Source organism: Lycorma delicatula, chromosome 1 (assembly GCF_047948215.1).
Source record: "Lycorma delicatula isolate Av1 chromosome 1, ASM4794821v1, whole genome shotgun sequence".
NCBI lineage: Eukaryota > Metazoa > Arthropoda > Insecta > Hemiptera > Fulgoridae > Lycorma > Lycorma delicatula.
In genome coordinates this window covers 176200733-176213176 of record NC_134455.1, presented here as the reverse complement: position 1 = coordinate 176213176, position 12444 = coordinate 176200733, and the positions used below count along the sequence as shown (strand labels likewise).

The 12444-nt window shown below is 29.1% G+C and overlaps 1 protein-coding gene across 1 annotated transcript in view; it reads right to left on the bottom strand.

The window, feature by feature from the left end:
• LOC142318221 (uncharacterized) overlaps nt 1-12444 on the bottom strand; it is a 98707-nt gene that overhangs the window by 78465 nt on the left and 7798 nt on the right. The window contains exons 3-4 of the mRNA XM_075354785.1: nt 11996-12109; nt 3190-3288 (exon numbers count right to left, since the gene is read on the bottom strand). Coding sequence (XP_075210900.1) covers nt 3190-3288; nt 11996-12109 — 213 coding nt within the window. The remainder of the gene's footprint in view (nt 1-3189; nt 3289-11995; nt 12110-12444) is intronic.

The window sequence follows — 12444 nt, the reverse complement described above, 5'->3', positions numbered from 1 at the left end:
TCGAATGCACCAAACTCTATGTTTGGTGAAACATATGCTCTGATGACAACTGCATTTGCCAGTTCCAATGCTATGAGTCCTTTGCCGTGACTTAGAAGGGTCTATGCTAACCTGCCACTAACACTGAAAATAGTGACATCTCCTTCGCTATCAGAGCACCAACCAGCCCTTGGTGCAACATATTTGTTTGGTTTGGTAGCTACCATTAGGTCAACACCTTGATCCTTTGCTACCATCATTTTAATCATTCTTGGTTGAATTGCATGGCACTTCTCCAGTGTGATGGTCCCCCTTCCCGCAGTCTAGGCACTTCTTGGACTCTAAGCACAATGCAATCTTGTGCCCTTTGCCCTCACAATTAAAGTATAATTCCAATCTGTCAGGACCCTTACACTCACTTTTCTATGATCGGTGCCCCAGCATCTATAGCACCAATCAACATCTTCCCAAATGTAGGTCCTAATGGACCTAGCCAATCTGTATTCTTTGCTCTGTCAACTTGTTGGCGTAGTATTGTAACTACAGAAACATTTTCTATCTCACCATAAGCAGGTCGCACCGAGGATATACGGAAATCCTCTTGCTCCAACACCTGTGCTATATGGCATCCTCGAGGTCTTGTTCAGTTGTCTCTACATCTACATCTTTAATAACCACTGTAGTTTGCCATCCACCTCTCATTAACATATCCACTTGCAAACCAGATGTCTTGTCTCTAAAGGATGTTGAAAATTGCTCTGCACTTTGTGATCCTTTTATTCTTATCTGTAACTGATCATTTTGTCCTTCAAGAAGTGAAAGAACTTAACCTGCCTCCTCCTTGTGAGTGCCGCTTTCGTAGTTCTTAACTGAACATCCTCTCCCAGCAGTGATGTAACTTCTCACATAATAGCGATATTTGACTTAGAAATTTTGTTCACCAGTGAATAGCAGAAAAAATTTCAAAGTCCTTGTTTATGTGTATAACTAACTTATTCTGCCTTGCAAAGCAAACAAACACTCAATAATAGACCTTATTGCCTATGGCAATAAGGTTGATGTAACAAAAACACTTATAAAAAATGAGTCCGATGTCCAATATTCAAATCTATCACTTTATATCATGCACCAATATTTTATCCATCATAGCCAATCATCCAATCAAAAAAAATAACCGAAAATACCAACCAAAACTATCAATAACACAGAGTAGATCAACAACACATCTTCCCTGAACCAGAGTTCTTACTCAAGTTTCAAAATGCAAGCTGGAACTATAAAACATATATATCCACTTTTCATCCTTAAGATGGTTTAATTAGAGATCCTGAAATACATTTTTATATCATTATGTAGATAATTTGTGAAAAATTAGAAATATCTACAGCGATTAAGAAATTTGTACTTAAAAACCTTTTGTATTTTAGGGGTGCTTAAAATACAAGGAAAACCTTAAACTGTTTTTAGATATTACTAGTTTTCTAAAATATGAATTCTGGTTTATATTGCAAAATGTATGGGAACAATGAAATCCCTCCTTAAATTAGCTTTACCCTTTTAGGGGCGATTTTTAGAAAAAAAACTCAATTTGTGTTTTCATAAAATGTTGTCATCCATGCTGAATTATAAGATTTTATTATGAAGATTCAGAAGCTACACGAAGAATGTAACTATCATCCCATCTAATCCTTTGAGGAATAATTTTATAGAAAATTCTTAAACATAAATATTACAGAGTACTGTTGAGGTAAATATTTTCAACAAATTTTAGTGTTTCATCTCGCATAGTTGATTCAGAAATATGAATTTGAAATAAGGAAAAATATCCTCTTAAGACTATACTAATATTTAAGGAATGCCTTAAATATTAATACATTTAAGAAAAATTATATATTTAAATAGAAACTTAAGTATTAAATATAAATTGAATATTTAAGACATGTAAAATTAAAAATTTTCTACTTTTCAAATCGCAGCACTTCTTTTTCAATTCTGACCAAGTGAGCTGAACTTGCAGACTTTTCTACCTCACTTAATACCCTGCAATTTCTTTTCATACTACTACCTCACTACCTAATCATATGCTGTTTAAAAATCAAATCTTTTCTGCACTTTCAATTTTTTTATTTTCATTTTCCTTATTTTTGTCATTAAGAAGCAGGATGCAGACTGGCAACACTGGCAATGCTAAATCTCCTGCTAATCAGGGACATCAGGATGGGGTGAGACTGTTATTAATTCAGTCTGTTTAGAGTCCTTTAGATTCAACAGTGCTCTATTTAAGAGCTGTTTTAGCAATATGTTGAAAAGCATTTAATCTTTCTCTAAGAGCAATCTTAATGTGGAATTAGCTTCTAGCTGTGGAAAACATTGAGATCTTTGACTCTGTGCTAAATATTGAGTAAATAAAAATTACAAGGCAGAAATCATATTCTTCAATTATAATACTTCATAAATAAAAAAGATCTAAGCTGTACTTGAATGATGTAGAATTTTTAACATTAGAACTTCACCATGTTAAGGCATTGGCAAAGTTTGCTTGAAGACTAACAATAAAAGCTACATTGTTAGTATTGTTTCAAAAATATCAATGCTATAAAATATGTAAAAAAAATAAGCGTTACAATATTCAATATTGTTTCTGTAAAGCTTAAAGTGACAAATGAAAAGGATTAAAATTTTTTAACAAATTCAACGTGGAATATTAGTGTGGTATATTTATAATAGTTTTGTTTTGATAATCACAAACATACTCCTGGAACTGTGTCAATATTTTTACATTTTACTTAACGAGTTCAATTGCAGTTATAGAAACACTTCTTTACACTCACATTTCCATCAAGATATTATATCTCCCAAATCACTCATCATGAAACATGATTCTAGTTTTGTTACCGCAGAACAAAAAAAAAGTTATATCTTATACTCTTTAGTTTCATCATTCATACAAAAACACAAAACAAATGTTTGGTGTAAATCAGTATTTTAAACAAACCAAATATCAGGATTGGGTTACATCTGTATAGATTAACTGGAAATATCCTTAAAATAGTTTAGGAGTAATTTTACAGTTTAAAATCTCCACTGTATGTGTTAATTTGTTAGACGATGCCATGTTTCTCATTAATAGAAGTATAATGAATGAAACATTAAAATAAAAAATCTATAAAACTATTTATCTCATTATTTAAAAAGAAAAAACACCCTTACAGATTGAGAGTCCTTTTCTAATTTCATTTCTGGTGGTTCTATAACATGGTATTTCAAAAAAGGTTTGTGTTTGCCATGTTTTGATTCTTCTTTTATTTCCTATAAGAGAAATTGAACACAATTTGTAAGAAAAACATGTATTCAGAATAAAATATTTACTGCTACATCTCAGTGTAACCAACTTAAAATATAAATAAAATTTGACATTATTTTATTCACTCTAATACACTTTTATATTATTTTTTCTTACTAACATGAAACTCACACTAAGCATTACACCCTTAGATGACTTTTAACATATCATCAGTTAAAATAGATAAAGAAATAAATTTGCTAACCATAAAAAGTTGTGTAAAATTAAAATTATCAGTCATTGTCGTGATTTATAAATTTTATTAGCTTTTTTATATAAAAGTATGAATAAGATAGATACCAATCTTATTTACTTCCTAGAAGAAATTCTCAGTTAAAATTCAATTTTTTTTTAATTTGCACAAGATGGAGCCCCTTTAGAAAAAAAAAGGTTTTGAGAAAATTGTTTGCAATTCTATTTCCTTTACTGTTTTTACTAAATGCTTTTTAAAATAATTAAAAGAAAATAATAGAAAAAGTTATGCTAGTAAAAGGGTATAAAACAATGTTCTCTGAAATAAAAAAGATAACTTTATTCAAATTTCAATTGTCTGTTTAATGATTTGTGAATTAAAGATAATCACAAAAAGGAAAGTATGTTACTCTGTGTATTGTACTATGTAGTCTAAAAAGTATTAAACCTTTTGCACACTAGACGGTGTTGGTGTATTCTGGCAAAAGTCAAGGAACTCCACCATGTAAACAATAATGACATTGTCAGTGACCTAAACATCAATATCACCAGTGTTAAACCATTTGGAGAAAGTTGGCTATAAAAAGAAGTTCAACCTCCGAGTGCCACATGATCTGACTCACAAAAATTTACTCTATCAAATTTCTATCGGCAAATTTCTACTGAAATGTAACGAAATCAACCTTTCTGAAGTGGTTGATCACAAGTAATGAAAAGTGGAAAAGATCTATTTAAAAAATGACAGCTGTTTCAATACACAGCATCTTCCTCAGATGTTATGTGTAGAATTATTGTACTCTGTTCAAAATAAAAAAAACATATTTCATTTGCATTTTCCAATTTGTTATGTAGAACAAGACATGCTCTCTGTAAACATTAATTCTAACCTATGATTATCTTCAATTATAAAAAGAAAAAAATAGTAGTAAAAGAATCATTCGATCAGTCCAAAATTTCCTGATTTTTTACCAATCATTATTACACACAAACATATATGCACATCCTAATCTTATATATATATATATATAAATGAATGTTTGTTTGTTTGTCCTGTTTGCGTTCCTATACCACTCATCCAAATGTGAAACTTTGGCGAGTTGTTGTGTGCACACACCCGCAAAGGTTTCTGAATTAGTTTTGATCTGCTAGGTGGCGCTGGGGGTTGAGATATTTGGAAAAATTGTATTTATTTTTTTGATTTGGCTCATATTCAGAAAATAAATTAGTTACGTGAAAAGAAACATTTTTGCAAAAACAGTTACCTGCTAGGTGGTGAGATATTTATGAAAAACAAACAAATATACAGACTTTCTTCTTCTATACACATTATATATATATATATATATATATATATATATATATATATATAAAGGAAATGCTCATATGTATATAGAATTAAAAACTACTGAACTGATTTACATGCAGGGGAAAATGGGAAAAAAGGAAACAAGAAAAAATGAGAAAAAAAAGGAAAATGAGAAAAAATAATAAAGGGAAATAGGAGAAAAAGGAGAAAGAGAAAAAGAGAAATAATAAAAACGGAAATAGGGATAAGTGAAAGGTTAAATTTTGTGAAGTTCCATAATGTTCAGTTTTTAATGTTTTATCGAACTAACAACTGTATTCATTTAATCTATTATTATAATTTATTTCATTCATTTAATTTATTCATTACTATTTTATCATTTAATTACTATTCATTTAATTTATTATTATACACTCAAATCTAACAATAGCAAAGCATTACTGGGTCCGCTAGTTTATACATAATTCACAAATGTTTACAAAAGTCATGCCAGATGTGGGAAAATGATTTATGAATTTAACTGAAGAAAAAATGAACCGGTGAACATAAATTTTAAAATGCAAAATTTTTCACCTCTCTGTATAGATAGATAAAGTAAAATGTGGCACATAGTTAAGCAGCAGTTATCCAAGGGTTACAGACGATAGAGTATAACTTCTAAGTTATACTTCATGGTTAGAAACATCCCAGTAACAAGTGACCCATGTACTCTTATTTACTGAGAAGCAAAATAAAATAGATGTGTGAATGCCTGCAGTTCTTAGATAGTAGTGAATAATTTCAATAATACTTGAAGAGCAATTAGTGAATCATAACAGAATACGGCAGAATTTATCTGTAGCATGATGAAAGACCATGAGCATAGCAATTTGGTATTAAATATGCTGCATTAATGAGGCATATCCTAACTTAATAGACCAAACTTATAGATTCTGTGACAAACTAAAAGCTGAAAACAAATAATAGAATCACCCCATCTTTAGACCCATCATTGCAAAGCACTACTGTGGATTCACTTGAGAAAAATTCCTTTCAAAATTCCTGATGCATCATCATCTAAGTATCTCTTCAAAGTTAAAGATGACAATGAAATTCCCAAAGTGGGTAAGCACTTTCTCTAACACGAAATAGCTGACAGTTGTAAATATACACTGAGCTTAACACATAGGGACTTTAAATAATGAGAATACTTTATGAAATGACCACTCAGAAATTCCTGTAAACAATATCATAAAGTAGTGAGGTTGTGTCTTTACATGGTCCAAGTAAGTCATTGTTACCTAATAAGAAAGTCATTATTTTCGTTGTCAGAGGGAAGGATTACCAGTCTCTGCTAAAATGCTTACAACTGAGGTAAACAAAATGCAGTAGTAGAAGTTAAACAATGAACTCCTTTAAAGAAGTTAAAGGATGTTGGCTAGGATTCAATGTCCTAAGTGCCATTAATCTGGCATATAAATAAACAACTGAGCTACTATCTAATCAACGACTTAGTAACGTTCTGAAAAATTTAAGCAAGTTCAGTCTGTACCTCAGTAGCTCTTATTATTAACAACATGTAATAATATATCCAAAAATTTTAAAGAATAAATTTTAATTTATTATACCCATAGGAATTTTTCACCAGGAATATATCTAGAAAAAATTAACTTTTCTATTATTATTTTATTTACCGCAATAAATGAGTGATGAATCATCTTAAGCATTAAAAATCTACAAATTTCTTAAATTTTTTTTTTGTTAAATAATTAAGAAATTTGGCTTTAAATACTAAAAAATAAATTTTGAAGATTTTACAAAAAACTATTTATATTTTCTAATACCATTTAAAGGTGATATATAAAATGTATAACCCAAATTTGGATTTAATATCTTATCTAAATGATAAATTTTTTGGGTAAAAATGATATGAAAACATATAGACTGAAAATTAAGCCAGTTTTAGGTCTATGTTTAGTGGAAACCTTTTTTAACTTTGATAAACAATCATTTCCTGAAGTTTATCATGATATTCTACAAATAATTTGTGTGATAAAAGAAAATAAATATATTCTTTTATACAATAAAATGAGTAATTCATTACAATAAAAAAGCATAATCTAGCATAATTAATTTAAGCATAATTATTATCACTTTACAATGCTTTACACATCTGTTAATCTTTCTACACATTCTTTTAATCATAATAGAAAACACTTAGAGAAATGTTAAACTTAATAGGTCCCCTAGGAAATGATGTGACTGGATATGGAATTATTCTGCTATTAGTAGATTACAATTTATCAATATAAAAATATAACAAGTGCTTATCTTTAAAAAAAGAGTCTAACCCAAACAAAAACACAAGGGGGTATTGGTTTTATGTTAATTTTTTAACACAGTTGAAGTGACTAACAAGTGTCCATAAAAAAATGGATTCTGCACCAACATGGTTAGGGAGAGAGGGACTTTTATCTAAATACATCATATTGTTATTCCATAATAGTTTATTTTCAATCTTAAATATCACTCTACACTGATAACAATGTTTGTTTTTAATTAGTACATAAACACTTATCCAGCGTATTAAAAAATTATCTTTTTTCTAGTTTTTAAAATAAAAAATACATCAGTTGAAAAACGGCCAATAATCACAAAGATATGGGTCCAAAAATTTTGTAATTTTGTGACGACAGAGATGGCCATTAACATGACAATTTTAAAGTAAACTGGTTCCTATAAATCACTAAAAAAACCATTTTGTAGTTTTATTACACACTGAAGCCATTTATTAACAGCTAATGACCATAAGCACTTATGCTGCTAAAGATTTAAAGAAAAAACACATGATTTCATATACCTCACTCAAATAACTGCATACAAAATCTTCTGCAATAACAATATACCGTATAACTAATGATCTAAAGTGAAGGTACAAAAGAAAACTTCCCTTGCCAGAATCCTCTAGTAATTTATACCTAAAAAAATACCTGGGTGCTACTACTCCAGTTCATAATGATTCACAATATTAAATTTTTATTGTACAAATATTTTATGTATATCTTACGAATAAACATTATTATTTACCATTTGTAAGAATAATACATTTCTTATGAATAAATATACAATATAATACCTGTAATAGGTATTTACTGCAGACAACTAAATAAACAGTTTTACTAACACCAGTTCTTGAAATAAATAAAATATCTTACTCTTAACAGTAATAATGCATTATTAATGAGGAAATACCCCAGGCATTTATATTATTTGGATAGATCAAGGGAAACTAAGGTAAACCTTGATCAGAGCATCACTAAAAGAACATAATAATTATAAAATAAAAAAATTGAAATTTATGAAGCCCATTTTAATAAACAAGTACATAAATAAATAATACTGAACTAAATATCTAATAATATTAAATTTAAATAAAATACAAAATAAATAACCATTCGGAAAACGTTAATTAAAATTATTAAAATTAATCATTAACGAAAGCATAATAACAGGTTCTTTTATGTTGAAATATTGTATTAAAAAAATTAAAACATTTTAATTGTCTTCTGGTCTGATAAATGTGGATATTGTTTATTTTTTTAAGAGTAAAAGAGCATTTTATTTTTTAACAAACGTTTTGCATATATCAATATAAATGCTTGGAACTTTCTGAATCAGTAATCATGATTATGCAATTACAGGTATAAACAATGATCTGAAAACTCATTCTGACTTGTGAGGTCAATTGTACTATATTTCAGATGAAAATATGATATTAGTAAATATGGAGAATGATTTTACCCTAGTTATCTTATACATCACAGTTGATACTTGCTTAATCAGTCAAACAGGCACTCATTATTATTTTATCATCCATATCCATATTATTTTATGATCAATACACATGAAAATATTTTACACTAATTTAGATTTAAGATGTTTTCATAAGCTAGGGTTTCTTAATTCTGGTGTAATGATATTGATGTCTGTAAGTGTAGTATCTAAACTGATAGTCTAAGTTACAAAGCAGAAGCAAACAATTTTTTTAATACAGACAGAAATCAATATACAAAATAAAGTCAAAGTGTTTTTGATGCCTAGCATTTCATATCAAAATGATGAAAGTAGTGACTAGATCAAATGAGGTTACAGAAACATGCCAAAATAATTTTATATTCTTAGGCTTTTAATTTATATTTTATTATAACTGGACCAATTGAATGTTCAATAATAAATGTGGTAAACTGATATTTTTATACATAGGAATCTGCTATCATTTTAAAGTAATGTGACTGGTAAAAGCATAAATGAATAAGTTTGCTGTAATATTATTCAACTTACATATAGGTTGTAGAATCAGTCATGCCTGTTAGTTAAATCATCTTATTTTTTTTGCAAATTGTTATCATTTTAAGCCAACTTAACATGGCTTAACTGATCAATGCATGAATCTATCTTAGTTCTTTAAAGCTAATCTCACAGAAAAAGAGTAAAAAATAGTTTATATTAATCTGAAAATATAATTTTTGCAAATGAATTCAAAAATGAAATCAATCATTTTATTATCCAAAATGATTAGCTGTGAAATTTGTAGATAAAGATCAATTAATTCTTAATGAAAACAACAAACAAATTCAATGAACATTTTTTTACCAATGTTTAAAGTGATAGATTAGCAACACTAGTGGGTGTTATTTTACTTTACATTTGGCTGGATTACCCAGTCCCATTTGATAATAATTTTACTCTTTGTACCTGATCATGCAGATCCATAAAATAAACTCCTTTTGTTTTTAATAGTGGGCTCAGGTATTTTATTAAATTTTTGTTATTGCTAAATATTAATAAGCAGAAAAATACACAAGTACAGTACAAATACAAAGCAGTTGTTTTTGCCGAAGCTGTATAATTCATCAACTGATAAAAAGACTATTGGTGACATGTAGTTGATTTTATCTCTATCATAACTACATGTTTTTATTTTTAAGATTTCACTACACTTCTGAGTATTGAAAGTAATTTTTTTTAATATTTTTAATATTTTACATTTATAAAATGTGATTTTCTTTCAAATTCTCTGTACTAATTTGATTTTTTGATGGGATAAGATTAAGAACAACATTTGTTAGAATAAGAATTGAAGAGGCATTACAAAATTAAGTTATGATGAGATAAGGCTAAAACATATATTAGATTTGAACAAAGCTGTTTAATTAGTTTAACTGCTGTATGTTTTTGTATGTTAAGCATGTTGTGTATGCTTTGTTTATATAACACAAGCACAGAGCCAGCCAGCTACTACCAAATACAGTAAAATTTAACAACTTAGATATTCTACAGATAAACAAAATGAGTGCACAGGTTTAATACACTTGATGAAGATGAATGTTGTATGTAATACAGAGAGATCCAAAAGTCATGCACATCAAAGTAATAAAAAAAATTAGACATTAAGTAATAATACTTAGATTTATTTATTTTCACAACATATGCTCAAAAAGACTGTCCCAGTCAGTAATGCAGGTATGAGATCTTTTTAAAATGTTTGAGGCACCTTGTGGAGCATGTGTATACTGACTGATGTTAACTTTCTGTACGTACATCTCTAGTTCCTCCAGTATGTGTGGCCTGTTTTTATATACCTATCCAAGATAAACCCACAGGAAGAAATCTGGGAATGTCAAATCAGGTGAATGTGAGAGCATAATTTAGAAATGATATGTTCGCCAAAATACTTGCGCAAGAAGCATAGTTTTATTAGATGTGTGACATGTGGTAGTGCCCTGCTGAAACATAAAATCACATTCATTATCTTCAAGAACGGCAATAAACTGCGTAATGATGTCTTGGCACACAACTCTGTTCACTGTAGTTTCAAAGAAAATGGGGCCCACTATTCGATGACATGATATGGCACACCATACTCCCATTTTCTGAGAGTATAAAGAAGTTTTCATTTTAACACATGTTGATTTTCAGTTGACCAAATTCTAGTGTTTTTTCTGTTCACAAAACCACTAAGGTGAAACCATTCCTCATCAGTGAAGAAAAGATGTTGATGGTTATCAACAAATGACAGAAACCATGTACAGTACACTACATGCCTTTTTTTATCCACCTCCTTCAATTCCTGAACACTGCGAATATGATAATGTAACCGCTTCATCGCTCTCCATATGAAACCTGATAGTGCGCTGATATCTTCTCAAGCTTTTTGAAGGCGAACGCTGCATTACATTCTTAAACTCAGACAGTTTAGTATCACTCAAAATGGCTGGCCTCCTGTTCTCTTCTTGTCTGCAATTGGTTTGCATTCTGTAAAATGGGCAATTAATCTCATTATGGTCGAATTGTTAGGCACTGCCACATCCAGATATTTCTCACAAAATTCATCTACAACACATGCATAACAACGACTGCAAAAATAATGTTCAACAATAAAAACTCATTGCTCTTAGGAAAACGACATGTATACGAAGCAATATACAAAGCACTACTGCAAGCGTAATGTGATCAGTACACATCACAATGGCATCCACGTTTGTTGTTGTTAATATCCATGGTGCTATCTTGCAGTAGCCAATAGTAGTTCAGCTATACTACTATTTATAGACACTTTAGTTTTGATGCACGCAACTTTTGGATCTCTCTGTACAACTATACTGATGGATGAATTGAATAGTCATGATTCAACACAATTTGTTTCACTCTGACAACTATGTGCCAAATGCATTATATCACTTCACTTCAAATATACTATAATAAAGTTTTTAACCGTACATTAAACACATCTTTCTGATTTAGTAACAGAAAAAGAAAGCAAGGGAAAAATGTTTGTCTCAAAGAAAATGGTGAAAGACAAAATCCCATCTTAGACTTGAAAAACAAACTGAAATCAATTCAAAAAATCTTACATTTTATGAGTTATATTAAAATTATATGCACATGCATTAAATGAATAAGTTTGTTAGTAAAATGGTATGATCATGATTTTCAAAATACAGAAATTAGTGTCACTACTATTAGCTTCATTACAATCAAGAAATTTAAAATCCATTAAAAACTGGTATATTTTAAAAACCTGAAACTTTAAAAGAACGAAACCATGATTTATTATTTTTTCATATCAAAGATAAATTTTATTGCTGGAAAAGCACCACTAATCTAAAATTTATATAGTAAATTAAAGTAAATACCTGTATTTGTTTTGCACCATCTCCCAAAAATTCTAGTTTATGTTGGCTCAAACCAAATTTTAAAATAATAGCTTCTAGAAGTGAATGTAATATATTTAAATGTATTGAATTAACCTAAAGGAAACAAAAAAGTACATTTTTAGATTCAACAAGTATTTAGTGAATTTAATAAATTAAATAACAAATATAGTTTCATATTAGCAATCCAAGAACTCAAAAATGCAGATTATGTTCTACTTTACAAGTGAGACCTTCACTTAATATACCATAGAAAGTGACATTGTAGTGAACGCTATTACTCTCAAAAAGTAATTTACTAGTACAAATAGTACTAAGCTGCAGATTAATGTGCTATACCTCTGTTATACTGAGTAGGAAAAAAATATTTTATGAACCTGATGAATTTATGCCCCAGGTATTTTTTTTTCTTTAGTTAAGAAAACATGATA